Genomic DNA, 15,114 nt, shown 5'->3' with positions numbered 1-15,114 from the left:
AAAAGCGTTAATATTTAAAGTTGAAAGTTATCGAAAAGTTTTTCTCTCTTTCTCTCGAGAATGAATAAAGTTATCTATCATAGTCGCTAACAATTAACGTTATCGCGCCCGAAAGAATATCAAAAAAGAAAGAAAGAATGGAAAGTAGAACGAAGGAAAGTAAGAAAGAAAGGAAGAAAGAAAGAAAGAACAAAAAAAGTGAAAAGAAAAAATGTTTCCATTTATTAAAGTCGATTTTATAAACGATTCAAGCTCTATCTATCGAAACAAAAAAATAATCGAACATAAACGTTCGATATCGCCATAATACGATTAGTTATTATTAAAAAAAAAGCCGAAGAATCATTTTGAAACGAGTCGAAAGCGTTCAAAGATACACTGCATCGCCACACAGAAAAAAAGCAAAAAAGTTGGTTTTATATTTATATATATATATATATATATATATATATTTAAGATGTCAAAAGGAGAAAGAAAAGAACAAGAACAAAAATTAAGCCCAATAATAAAAACAATGAGAGAAATATCGAAAAAAAAAAAAAAAAATAATAAAATAAAAAGAGAGAAGAAGCGGTAGAAGAAGGAAGAAGCAAAGAGAAAAATAGAGAGAGAGAGAGAGAGAGAGAGAGAGAGAGAGAAAGAACATTTTTAAGAAATTATTCAAATTCGGTATAAAATTTAAATGATGTTGCATTTGCAATATTAAAATAATAATTATTAGATGCAACGATTAAAAAGTAACAAATAAGCAATTTTTTTGTCAAGGTCCTTGTAATTACCCTCTTTCTTTATATTTATTTTTTATTATAAGATGACGACTAGATTGTAAAATGAATCGATTGGACACGTTTCATTTTGTTAGATACTTGTGTTCATTTCCTTCTCTCTCTTTCTCTCTCTTTATTTCTTTCTCTCTACTTTAACTTGTCCCGTCGTCTTTGCTCGGAAACTCCGGTGGTGGTGGTGGTGTCTTCCGGCAAATATCGCACGAATAGATGAATGAATGAGAAAAGAAAAGTTCAGAAAAAAGTAAAAAAAACAAAAAGAAAGAAAGAAAGAAAACACCAAACAACCCCCCTTTTTTCTCTTTCTTTCACTTTCCTTTTCTTCTTTTTATATTTTTCATTACGTTTCTTTTTTTCGTGCATTGACGTTAGGTAATAGTGTAGTAATAGTAGCAGTAATAGTAGCAGTAGTAGTAATAGTAGTAATAGTAGTAGTAATAGTTGTCGTTGTCGTTGTCATCGTCATAGAAAATGATTTTTTAGTTATATGTTATTAATATGTCGTTTTAAATGGGGTTTCTTTTCATCATCAATGAGATCGGGACTTACCGCTCCGGGATAGGAGACAGGGGTGGAAGCGTGAAGGGCAAGGGGCCCCACGAGGGCAGGGGGCATCTTGTTGTGTATCGCACTCCCAGCTGATACTATCTGGGCGCTCGACATGTTCGACATTGTCTGGAGAGCCTTCTCCTTGGCGGCATGATCCTGACAAATTTCCACACCACGAATGTTACTACGTATTGTCGACAAAATAATTAAACCCCCGTTCTTTTCTTTTCTTTTTTTTTTTTTTTTTCATCGGGGGCTGGGCTGGGCTGGGCGGGGCGGGATAAGACCACAAACAATCGCAAGTTTTTCACTGGCAATTGATTTATCTTTAAATTATGTATATTTTCTCTCTCTTCTATCATTTGTTATTTCATCGTGTGATTATAATATGTGTCGCGTTTTATACTGCATGGTTAAACAAAAAAATTGACCCGATAGACAAATTAATGTCTTATTTTGTGGAGGGATAAATTTTGTAAGAATATTTTTCTTCTTTCTTTCTTTCTTTCTTTCTTTCTTTCTTTCTAAAGAATTACATTATATAAGCGTGTAGATTATTATTATTACAATTTTAAAAATACAATTTATTATAGTTTATTTTAATGTTAATCGACACGTTATTATATAGAGAAAGTGGAATATTGAATGTATTATATTATTATACTTGCATATGCCTACTGGCTAGTTGGCTGGCTCGCGCCAGGATATTTTTAATATTTTATTTTGAAATATTCTAATCCCTCCCTTAAAATTTAACGTAATCGTGAATATCGATTAACTAGCTTTCTTTTTCTTTTTTCTTTTTTTTTTTTTTTTTTTAAAGTTATGTACAGCGTTATCATTGCAATTGATGGGAATGAACGACGACGAATGCGAATTAGCTAACGATAGAAATTTACCGTCAATTTCGGGTTCGATGATTTTCGTACGAGGGATCTCGATTTTAATCATGGTCGACTAAAATAGCTGACGAATTAAACGACTAAATGAGAGAGAGAGAGAGAGAAAGAGAGAGAGAGAGAGAGAAAAGCATGATAGTCATAGTGTTCGAAAAACTGCCACTCCCCCAAAAACAGGGATTTTCAATTTCGTTCATAAATCCATAATAGAGGACTCGATGTTGGCGCTTGGAATAAAAGCGTGTTCTATAAAAGGTAGACACGAAACACGAAGAATTCATCGATCGTGCCCATCGACGAAAATTCAACCTCCCTCCACCACTCCTCTTCCTCTTCTCTATTTTACTATATATATATGTATATTACACAAACGCTTATTTCGATCCAGAATGAAATAGATTTTTAACAAAAACAAAACACGACGAAAAAAAAGAGAAAAGAAAGAAATTAAAAATACGAAACAAATAAAATCCAAAAAGGGGACAACGAACGATGAACGAACGAACGAACGAACGAACGAACGAATAGAAAAATAACCGAGAGAGACAGACATACATACACATAGATAGAATGAATGAGAAAGAAAGAGAGAGAAAGAGAAAGAGAGAGAGAGAAAAAAATAAAGTTTTCAACGTTCAGGGGTTTGTCCCCGGGCAAAGTATAACGTTAAACGACGAGGCATCTCGCATAAATACCTTCGTGAAAGCTCGAATGCCGATAGCAAACAAAAAATCTGTCTCTCTTTCTCTCCCTCTATCTATCTATCTATCCCCTCTGTCTCTCTCTCTCTCTCTTTCTCTCTCTCTTCCCAAACTCGATGCCGTTGGCCACCGGCCGCGAACGGTTTATAGTGGAAAATCAATTCGGTTAATTGAGAGGGAGTCGGCGTGCAGAGCTTTTTTTTAATTTCTACCCTCTGCTAACGGCGCAACTCGTAGCGTACCCCCTCCTCCCTTAAAGCCCCTTCCTCATCTAGCAAACTCAACACCCCCGGCAGTCCGTTCGTCGGTCCATCCGTCCGTCCGTCCGTTCTCATCCCTGTCCTCGACCAGCCTGGTCTACTACTCCTCCACCCTCCACCACCCCCCGTCCTCACCCCGCGCGTACAACCTTCCATCCTTCCTTCCTTCCTTCCTTCCTTCCTTCCTTCCTACCCCTCGCTACCCCTTCCTCCACCACCACTTCCTCCTCCACCACCTCCACCACCACCTCGTGCGCATCTCTCCCAAATACACGCGAGGAATGCGGGATTGGATGGGCAACGAGCTGGACATGTTTATCGACATTCTGAAATGCCGTACGGTCGTTTTTGGGCATCCCGCCATCCGAAGCTACGTTTACACAGCAACGATCAATTAGACTAGAATGCGCGCACACACGCGGGTGTGCTTGCTGCTGCTATTATTTTCGGAACAGATAGGACGAAAAATTGAAACACACCGAACCGTGGTGGTTTAGCGCTGCGCGAATTTCTCCTTCCCTTCTCTTTCTCTTTCTCTCTCTCTCTTTATATATATATATATATATATATATATATATATATATATGTCTATCTCTATCTCTATCCCCGCTTCTCTATATCTGCCTCCTTCTCTCTCTTTCTCTCTCTCTCTCTCTCTCTCACTTTTTCTGTATACGCTTTTACATCTCCACCTTTTTTCCTTTTTTAATTTTTTTTTTTTTGTTCCAACGGGTTTTTATTCCGCCCCATGGAAAATACGGATTTTCATAGCGCGTACTCGCCGAGCCACGATTTTGGAATTAAAGGTACCACCAAAGGTTCCTTTTATGTGCTCTTTATTTTCTTTCACAAGCAAATTAGCTGTTTAACGTTATGCCATCGTGCAATTACTACAAAGAGAATTTGAAAAAGAGAGAGAGAGAGAGAGAGAGAGAGAGAGAGAAAGGAGTTAAATAGAAAAGAGAAATAATGATGAGAATACGAGCAAGAGAAGAGAAGAGAAAGAAGAAGAAGAAGAAGAAGAGAGAGAGAGAGAGAGAGAGAGAAAGGGAATACGAAAATATAGTTCGTACGAGTATTATAACGAAAAGAATTTAAATAAATCACATGAGTACATTTTTCTTCTTTTTCTCTTTTGTTTCTTTTTTTTTTTTTTTTTTTTTTTAATTTTGTTTTACAGTTGAATTTGGTCTGCGGCCTAAAAAATTCCTTTTGCGGTAGACAGTTCTCAAAAACTCTGAGAAAACTTTAAGTAAAAAAAGAGAAAGTTATATAATAATATATATACATATGTTACGTGTAATGTGTATAATACGAGCATTGCATACGTATAATGAGTAGATATTTCACAAATAATCAGAAAAAATTCGGTCAATCTAAAAATATATGCTTCAATTTAGCTGTGTTTAGAGCACGAGGGGTAGGAAAAAGGGATAAAAATCTTAAGTTATTATAAACGAGACAAACCACTACAGATTGCGATAGAACAGATAGACAAGGAGACAGGGAATGTTCCAAAAATAAATGATCTAGGATAGTTAATTCGTTGTCAAGCGCGGAGATTGTCACAGTTCTTTGCTTTGTCTGACAATAAATGATCCTTCGTTATGATCTCGTTGTTTTCTTGTCTTTCGTTTATAATAGCTTGAGATTTGTCCCCCTCTTCCCTGGCCCCGTGTTTCAAACGTATCCAATTGAAGCACACATTTTATAGATTGACCAAAATCCTTTGGACATTCTATAGAATGGCATTTATATATACAATTCCAACATTATACACATTATTTAAATATATATATATATATATATATATATATATATAGAGAGAGAGAGAGAGAGAGAGAAAGATCTTCAATGTTGGTAGTAACGAAATGGTCGAAATGGTCGAAATGGTAAAGGGTCGGTTACTCGGCCCTTTCCGGAAACGCGGCGAGCAGAAAATTACGTCCGTCGCACTCTCGACGTTACAAACTCCACCTCCCCCACCCTCTCAATCTCCATCCTCTTTCGTGGTGTTGCTGACTCTCTCCACTCGAATAATGTTCAAGGTATGCGTAAGTGTGGCTATAGTTTGCCCGTTGTTCGCGACGCTTTCATCCTAAAATGCACTGTGTCGGAGAGAACTTGCAAGCATTTTACTCACGAATCACTAATTAGAATCGAAAGGATGTGTTTCTCCTCCTCTTTACCTCTCTATGCCACTCCTCTTCTCTTCTCTTCTCTTCTCTTCACTTCTCTTCTGTCTATTCGTCATTCATACATTCATTAATTAACGCTTTGAACATTTAATACGCCTAAGAGTAATCGATAATGACACGTATTACCACTTCGAAGTTGGCTAATTAATTTTCAAAAGATCTCCTTCTACTACTTGCGAAACGTTCAATTAAATATTTATTCGATCCGATTATATGTTATACGAAAAAAAATAAAAAAGAAAAATAAAAGAGAAAAAGAAAATAAAAGGATTAATCTCAAAGAAAAATTTGTCCATTTTTCTACAATTTTTTCTTTCTTTCTTTCTTTCTCTCTCTCTCTCTCTCTCTTTTTCTTCTAATAAAAATAATATCTCACGTGATAATTTCAATCGAAATCTGCAACGCGGTAAATAACTTGCAAGTTGTTTTCCCTCCCCCCCCCCTATACAAATCGTTAATTACAATCGACAGGATGTATCTTTCTCCCCCACCCTCCTCCACCTATCAACGACTCGTCATTCGGTCATTAATTAACGCTTTGAACGCTTTAATACGCCTACAAGTAATCGATAATGATACATAATACTCCTCCTCTCTACGAAGTTGCTTCATTCTCGAAAAAATCGTACATTTATAAATGTTCAATAATACAAAAAAAAAAAAACAAAAAAAGGATAGACTACAAATATAAACTGTTGGTCATCGTAATAATATCTCCTATCAATTTGTTACTTCTGTATCGATAAAACGCAAAAAAAAAAAAAAAAACAAAAAAAAATAAGAGAAAAAACTAAATAATATCGTTTTACAATTAGCCGTATTCCTTTCTCATATACTCATCTATACCCAACGCATAATTCGCTTTCTCTGTTCTTCCATTTTCCCCTAGTTCCATGTTTGTTTCCCTCCCCCAATCCTCGTCCTTCTCCACCACTTCTATATCTCCGCGTCGAACGGAAGCACGGAATGAATCGTACTTTGATTTATTAACAGGGATGATAGGAGGGAGAAAAAGAGAAGCGAAAGAGAGAAAGAGAAAGAGAGAGAGAGAGAGAGAGAGAGAGGGGGTAGATAAAGAGAGGAGTGGACGCAGAAACGCGTGCTTCGTTTCGTTTCGAAGAGAAAGAGATAGAGAAATGGGCAGGGGCAGGGGTAGGAGGGAGGGAGGGAGGGAGGGGGAAAGGCACGATTGTTCGCGAATCGCTTTAATAATTTAGCTGTTGATTAAACGCGGCCGGGGGTTCATTTTTACGCGTGATTTATTCCACTGTAAAGCTCTCGACGCGTCCTTCGTTTCTCGAACGAATGGACGTTACTCGGATTTCTCAATATCGTTTATCGCTCTTTCTATCGTAAATTCTCACCCTATTCACTATCTCTTTTTATCTATTTCCCTTTTCCCCCATTCCAATCCTCCCTCATTCTCTCTCTTTCTCTCTTTATCTTTCTTTTTTTCCCCCTCTTTTTCTATCCTTATCCTTCCCTTACGTGCGCAAAAGGCGACGCAATTACGCGTGTTTTTCTTCCTTTCGCTCGAGATAATATCGTTTCCCGGACCCTTAAAATACACGACGAGCCAGCCAGCCAGCCCGTTATGTGAAACTTCCTTCCTTCTAGCTACAAGAGAAAATACGTTCCCGTTACTTATTTTCCCCCATCTTCTTCTTCTTCATCGTCTTCTTCTTCTACTACTACTTCTTCTGCTTCTTCTTTTTCTGCTTCTTTTATTTTTCTTACCTTTCTCCCTCCCTCCCTCCCCCCTCCTACCCCTCCTCGCCGAACCCTCCCACACCGAAACGAGCCACGAAAAACGCTAACGGAAGCATCGAACGCTTTTATCCCTCCACAAAATTAAGGAAGTTGTACGGCTCACGCGAAAGAAGCAAATCTGTTGTCTTGGATGTAATATTATAATATAAATATATATACGCATATACATCATACATATATGCGTATATGCGTGTATATGTATATTACGGGTGAACGTAAAAAGAGAGAACGCACAAGAGTTTACACAACGAAGAATAATAAAATAAAACAATAAATAAATAAAGGATCAGAAATTGGTCTATTAAATAAACGTGTATACTTTTTAAAAGAAGGGTTGGGTTTAAAGGGGAGGAATATGGTCAAAAGAGGGGGTCAATAAAAACAAAATCATATCGTTTAATAATAATAATAGATAATTGTACTTATTTGTATGCGTTAAAAATACGTTTAAATAAGATGACACACTCACCACTTTGAGTTTCGCCTGGATTTCACGAAGTTTTCTCCTAGCTAGGACCTGTATGTGAGAAGAGACCTGCTTTCGTGTTCTCGTTTTACCGGTCCTTAATTTGATATAACGGGCGATCAGCTCGTTCCGACCTGTAACATAAGAGAAAATGAACGCGATTATTATGAATCTTCATTAGATCTTTTAATCGATAAATATCATTGATCTTTCTTTATTTTTCATTTTTGTATTGATTAGAAAAGTACTAATTGTTATATACCATTTTTGTAATTATTTTCTTTTCGTATTTATATTCAAGTGTGTGTGTGTGTGTGTGTGTGTTATGTTAAATTGAGAGTACATTTATATACCTAAATATTTAATTATAAAATATAATATTTGAATGTGCACGGGTTAGCATTTATTCTAATATATTTTTATTATATAAATATATCGCGATTGAATATATTTATAGAGAAGTATTAAAATTTAATGTTAGAGAAATGAAATTTAATCGTGGTAGTGCATTTAAAGTGGACAATAATTTGTCCACTTGGAAGATAATATTTTGACGAGATGAACTTTTCTATCCGTTCGTTTTTCACCATTATAAATGTAATGTATTTTTAAACCGCGTTTGGATACTTTCTATCGGTATATACAAGATAATTATAACTCGAATAGAGAACCGTGTCCAACAGATGGTCTGCGAGCATCTTCTTGGCAAGGGTCAAGGAGCCAATCGAGATTTTACGTGAGTTTCAACAGAACCCTTTCTCCATTTGCATTGAGGTCTGCTTTCGCTCTCTCTTTTATAGTCGTTCTCAATCCTTGCATACTATCACGTTCGTCTTTTCGTTTAATAACTATTATCGTCGAAATAAATTGAATCTAATTCCGTGAATTGTCCAGATGACCGTGAGAAAACAAAGAATTAAGATTAGATTCGTTGGAATATAACATTACAATATTTTTCTCATCTATTCAAAAGTAATAGAAAAATAAAGTAACCATTCAAACCAATATCATTTTGATTATTATCTTAATTGAATATTTATAAACCTTTAACTCTTTAATTTTTCATCGTTTCCTAGTAATCGTTAAACTTTTGCAAATAACTTAAATGAGAATAAATATAAACGGAACACGATATTCGATTTCTAGGAAAATTGCATTTGCATACATGCTAGGAGAGAGTATGTCGCGTGAGTACTATAATGGACGCGTAATACCTTGGGAAAAAAAAGAAAATAAATAAAAAGAAGAAAAAAAAACAAGAAAAAATAAGAGAAAGAAAACGATGCTAGATCGTGCATGCAAAAAAGCAACCACGAAAAGAGTACTTGCGGAGGAAGGTTGAAAAGAGAAAGAAAAACAGGTAGAGGAACAGAAAGAGAGAGAGAGAGAGAGAGAGACACGCTTTTAATCGGCATAGTTGGGTAAACACGAAATACTCGGCCGACAACGAGCACGGATTTAAAGAGCATACAAGAGAGGGAAGAGAGGGGTTGGTTGGCAAAGGCTAAAGGGGTGAAAGAGAGAGATACGCGTACACTCAAATTAATTCGAGCACTGCATTCGAGTTTTCAGTGGGTCGCGAAACGCACGCTTGGAACATGCCCCTGCCCGATGCTGTCCGTTTGTTCCACTCGTAGCTACGATTATAAATGAAGAGAAATAAAACATGGCTCGCCGCGATTAAATACAAGAGAGAGAGAAAGAGAGAGAAAGAGAGAGAGAGAGGGCTTCGCACGAGCCCAGAACCGAGAATGAGGATATTAACGTTGGTTAACGCGCGTACGATTGTTCCCGTGAAACGAGTTGAACGATGGAACTACCAAAGTTAAGAGATCATCGAATATAACAACCTTTGCTAAAACTTATAATAACTATATATTCACGTATGTTAATAAAAATCTATATATATATATATATTTTGTTTCATCTATTTTAATAATATAACCGATTAATTTTAAGATACAAAAGAATATTATTGATATTACGAATAAAAATTTCAAATAATTAACGCTGAGATTCATTTTTAAATTAATTAAAAAAATAGAACGATTTAATTAGAAAAGTGTTAAGAGATATCATCGAATATAACAACCTTTGCTAAAACTTATATAAACTATATATTCACGTATGTTAATAAAAATCTTATATATATATGATTTGTTCAATAATCAGCTGAATCCAGTCAAAACTAATTTCAAGATAGAAGTAAAATGAAAAAGTATTATAAACGGTATTAGAAATCTAAGATGCTTGGGATAATCGATAAAATAACGAGAGATTCGATGATAGGGTAGAAAAGAGGTTGGTGGTCTAGGTGGGCGTTAGGAGAAAAGGATAAAGGAGTGCAAAAGAGGGAAAGGGGGGGAAGGGGTCGAAGAGAGAAGCCGAAGCATCGGGAGGAAAATATTCGAGATTCCAGGCGAACCGCGTGATGACTCAATTTTGCAAAGACCTTTAAATGGCTCGCTATGAACCACGCGCCATTGCTGAACGAGCGAGGAACGCGTTCCTTCTCTGTTTTTGAAGGCCGAACATTCTTCGATGAGAGAGGAGAGCTCGGTTACTATGGTTTAAGGTACCTTGGGATACAATGCTGGATACAAAGGACTCTTTCTCTAACTTTTGTCTTTTATCTTCGCGAAAATTCGAATAATTTATAACTAGGTTAACGAGACACAAAAATTTAACAATAAAATTTAGAAACAAAAATTATATGTATGCATATATAAATATGGAAATAATTAATGTGATCAGTTAAAGTATGCGAAAGAAGATAGTATTAAATACTTTAATTGGATAATATATGAATTTACAATAAGTCAATAGTTAAGGTATGAAATAAAAATTTGATCTGTAGATTATAGATCTGACAAAAAAGCACGAGATTAATGGAACATTTGATTTTAAAGTAGAGGAAAAAATTAGAACGAGCATTATTGTTGAAAGAAAGACTGATCAAATTTGAATCTCATTTTTTAACTAACTCCCCTTTTGTGTATTCATATGCAACTTCGTTATTTTACAAAACTACGTGTGTTTTAGCGTATAATTAATACTCTTTTTAAAATCTAGAATTTTTTCCCCACGATTTAACTGAATTATATAATTTAATGTTGACATATACACGTACGTATATATATGTAGTTATATATATATTACTCACCAGCAGTACGCACAAACTCGCACACACACGTGCATATAATTTGCATAATTAACTAAAAACGCACACGCACACGTACACGTACACGCACACGCACACGTACACGTATACGCGAAAGTAAATTTGATAACTTTTCTAATAACGATGTATACATCTCGTCGCGTCGAAGAGTACTGACAATAAATATGGAAACAACTATGTATTATACTGAATCACCTTTCAAACGAACACGAAGGTTAATGTGTTTACAAATTCGTCAACGAGATTCTTAATAGAATAAAAACAACGGCAGAGTCAAATGTAAATACTCGCCGAGGAGATATATGTATCATATATATTACAATATATACATACATATATACATATAACAAAACTTGCAATAATTAAGAAATCGTTTTTTTACTACAGAACGTTACAGTAGGTCGAAGTATGCATATTAAATATTACATTTTATCAATGAAATAAGCATACACGTATAATACGATCATTAAAATGTTTCAATAGAATTTAATGAATATTTTATTGTAATATTTTAAGTATATATAGATATACGTTACAGTTAAAGTATGAAATAAGATAATATATTACATACATTAATAAATGAATTCTTCGTTAAAATGTTAAATTGATATTTGATATGTACATTAGATTCGATAAAAAAAAATAGTACAAGACTAACGAAACATTGATTTTTCGAAGTACAAGATAAGATAGGAACGGATAATTACGAGCATTATTCGTAGAGTAGAAAAGTATACCTTAAATAAATATCAAATTTCAATCTCTTACTTTAACTACTATCGTCTCTCTATATACTATGAATTCATATATTTAACGATTTAACGCCGATATAGATATACATGTATCTTCATAACTACTTGTGTGTACACATATGTATGTGTGTACCGAACGATGATCGGAGGGACTCTCTGAATGTACACCATGCGACGCGACGAGCAATCAACGTAAATCACTTGCCTGATGCTCAATTTAACAAGAAGGGCCATTATGATCGTGGACTCGAAGTAACGAGCACCGTGCATGGTCTTTCTCTTGCTATATCTCTCTCTCTCTCTCTCTCTCTCTCTCTCTCTCTCTCTCTCTCTCATTCTATTGTTCCCTTCGGTATCAAAAGATACAACTATATGCTAAACATTGTCTCGAGTAAGAATGTACAATACATTTAATTACGTATATCTGCTACTTGACTTAACAATTATCCGGGTTTCTCATTTTCATTATATAAAAAATAAGTTCATATTATTTTATTTTGAATTGAGAATGATATAATATATATATAAATATATAATATCGGTTGCATTAGATATTAGGATAAAATTCTTTATCTTTCTTTCTTAATATCGATAACAAATAGGTATACATATAATATATTAAAAAAAAAAGAAGAAGAAAAACATAGTATACGAATTTAAATTATATCTGCTATATTTATGATATGACAATTATCTTAAAACGAAAGAAAAATAATTGTGTAAAATTTGATCAATCTTTTTTCTTCTTTTCATTTTCTTGACTATCTAAATACGAGATGGGCCGTGACAATGTAACATTACTAACATTGGCACAAACAACAGAAGGGTTCAGTTTTGGACATATCAAGAACGCGGAATTGCGAATGGTCCTCCTGAATACAACGGGAACCTCACCGCGAAGCATCGCCACTAATGGATGGTTCACAAACAGTGCCTGATGCCGATCCTCCAGGTCTCGAAGTGCGTTTAAGCTCGTTTAGTCAATTAGCAAATATACAGTCGAGCGGTTAGGTTCGAGTCAAGGGATGACCACTCGAAAAGCGGGCCTAAAGCTTTCCCACCCTCTTTCTCTTTCTCTCTCTCTCTCTCTCTCTCACTCTCTCTTGCTTGCTTGCTTTACTGTCTGGTACTGTTCGCTTAGGAAGACTCTTCAAAGATCTCTCAAACCTAACCACTTGAGATCAATTTCGATCGATTTTACCATCAACTTGATTTAAAATTTCTTTGTCATAATCTATATCCATCCTTTTGTATTAAATAAGACATACACTATAGATCAAAAGTATATAGTTTGAACGTCAATTAACATTTGTTTATTTCTAACGAGATCGTTTATAATTAAACGTAACAGAGATGGATGATCCTAACGAAGATATCATCATCTCGCTTCGTAGATCTAATACTTTTCTATAAAAACAATACTGAAGAACTGACTAAAGTATTGTGTAATGTGATATAATTCTTAAACTCTGTGAATACTTATATTATACTTATAATTTGAACGATTTGAAGAATTTTGATAACGATAAAGTCACATAGAAAACATGAATAAATGAATTTTAACAAAATTGAACTAGTTACTTATGGATAAGCTGGAAATGACGTACAAATACAGTTGGGAAAAGTAATGAAAATTTAAGCCGATATAGCGTAATATTCTCAATCGAATATTTTCATCTTAAAAAAGTGAAACGTCAGTCGGGTTAATTCATATCGTAGTACATTTATAACAAGATAAGATTTCTTGTTCATTGAAGTGTTGAGGGTGAGAAGAGGGTGGATGGGTTAGGAAGGTCTCTCGTCATTGACAAAGACTCGTAGCTCTATGAAAAATAAAAAATTTCCCATGAACAGATCTGAAAGAAAAAACGAGAGAAGGAATCTTCTTCTTCTTCTTTTTTATTTCATTTTTTTCTTTTTTTTTTTTTTTTCTTTTTTCTTTCGATTAGGCGGACGTTAGACGACGTGACTTTCAGTCTTGAAAAGGATAGAAGTCGATAAGTGTCCTTGCGTTGGAAGAAGCATCTTCGAATCTTGACACGCTTAGCCCTCCTCCGAAAAGTATCCCCCCTGCCTCTTCCCTACCCTACCCAACCCTATCTATCTATCTCTTTCTTTCTCTATCTTCGGAGTAACATCAGCCAAGGAACTCTTCCTCCCCCTTCTCCTCCTCCTCCTCCACCCCTTCCTCTTCCTCTTCTTATCGTCCCTGGGCGCCATTCCATCCATCTTCCTTTCTTTCCATTTTCTTCTCTGCTACGCTACTAGGAAGGTACCACCAGTACCCTACCTACCATCACCAACACCACCATCAACACCAACTCTACTACTACCATTACTACTACTACTACTACTACTACTACTACCACTATCATGAAACGTATACCACCAGAAGCAGTAAGGTCGTCTTTGGTGGCGTCGTATCGTCGCTGACATCCGTACCAACACGAACGCGATCGTGCGACCGTGGGCACACCATATCATATCCTCCGCCAAGCTCCAACCCACCCTTTGCCCTTCTCTACCCTCCCGCAGACGGTCCCTTTCCGGGAGCCCTGCCCGTCCCACCTACCCCTTCGCCTCCTGCTCCGTTCACTAATTGCACATTCTTCGCATAGTTTCGCCACCCTCTGAGCCACCCTCATCCACCCACTACCACCCTCTCTCTCTCTCTTCCTCCTTCCCTTCCCCCCTTATTCCCTCGACCTCTCCTCGTTCCTTCCAAGCGAACCTAGGCAGAAGGGAGAACGAAAAGGGGCATTGCAAGCCCTCGACACGCAACCCCCATTCTCTCTCCCTCTCTCTCCCTCTCTTTCTCTCTTACTTCTACCGACAAACTATCTCTACCGTTCTCTCTTCTCTTCTCTCCCTCTCTCTTTCTTTTTCTCTAGCTTCTACTCTGTCTTTCTTCTCGTTCTCTCTCGACAACACCAACTCGCTTCCAGTTATAGGTATTTCCTACACATATACTTTCGCACTTTCACGTTTCTCTCGTCTTTCACGTCCCTGACTCTACGAACCTAACACGTAACTTTGTCTTTCTATCTTTCTCTCTCTCTCTCTCTCTCTCTCTTCTCTCTTTCTAGGTTTACTTTTTCTTTTACACTAACTCATCGCCATCGACGTCTTCCGATCGTTCTCCTCCTCCTCCTCCTCCTCCTCCCCCGCTTCTTTTTCTTTTTTCTTTTTCTTCCACTACAGTGAAAGAAACAGACGAGAAAGTCTTCTATTCGGTTAAAAAAGATCGTCTAAGCATATACTCGTAAAGGTAAACGCGAATGATGGTGCGTTTCATCGAACATGACGTTTTATATTTTATTCTTTGTGATTGAAAATTGGGTCGAATTATTCCTTTCTCTCTCTATCTCTCTCTCTCTCTATCTCTTTCTGTTTTTCTCGTTTCATTTTTTTTTTCGTTCTAAAAGAAAAGATTTGAGAAAATATGCTTTACATTTTTCGATTCAATTTTAGACGTTCTCTTTTTAAGGATATATTATTGATAATATATATTTTATATATATATATATATATATATATATATATATATATAAAA

General features: G+C 35.9%; 1 protein-coding gene across 5 annotated transcripts in view; it reads right to left on the bottom strand.

Annotated features, from left to right (window-relative positions):
• LOC106793907 (protein scalloped) overlaps positions 1 to 15,114 on the bottom strand; it is a 166,045-nt gene that overhangs the window by 4,041 nt on the left and 146,890 nt on the right. For 4 of the 5 annotated variants that reach the window (XM_014761190.1, XM_014761193.1, XM_014761192.1 and 1 more), the window contains 2 exons: positions 7,632 to 7,762; positions 1,335 to 1,490 (listed from right to left, as the gene is read on the bottom strand). In XM_014761190.1, coding sequence (XP_014616676.1) covers positions 1,335 to 1,490; positions 7,632 to 7,762 — 287 coding nt within the window. The remainder of the gene's footprint in view (positions 1 to 1,334; positions 1,491 to 7,631; positions 7,763 to 15,114) is intronic. The other variant, XM_014761195.1, reaches the window with a different exon arrangement.

The sequence above is a fragment of the Polistes canadensis genome, unplaced genomic scaffold (genome assembly GCF_001313835.1).
Source record: "Polistes canadensis isolate GaletaPanama2010 unplaced genomic scaffold, ASM131383v1 scaffold_20, whole genome shotgun sequence".
Classification (NCBI taxonomy): Eukaryota; Metazoa; Arthropoda; class Insecta; order Hymenoptera; family Vespidae; genus Polistes; species Polistes canadensis.
This window is presented reverse-complemented; position numbering and strand designations above follow the sequence as displayed.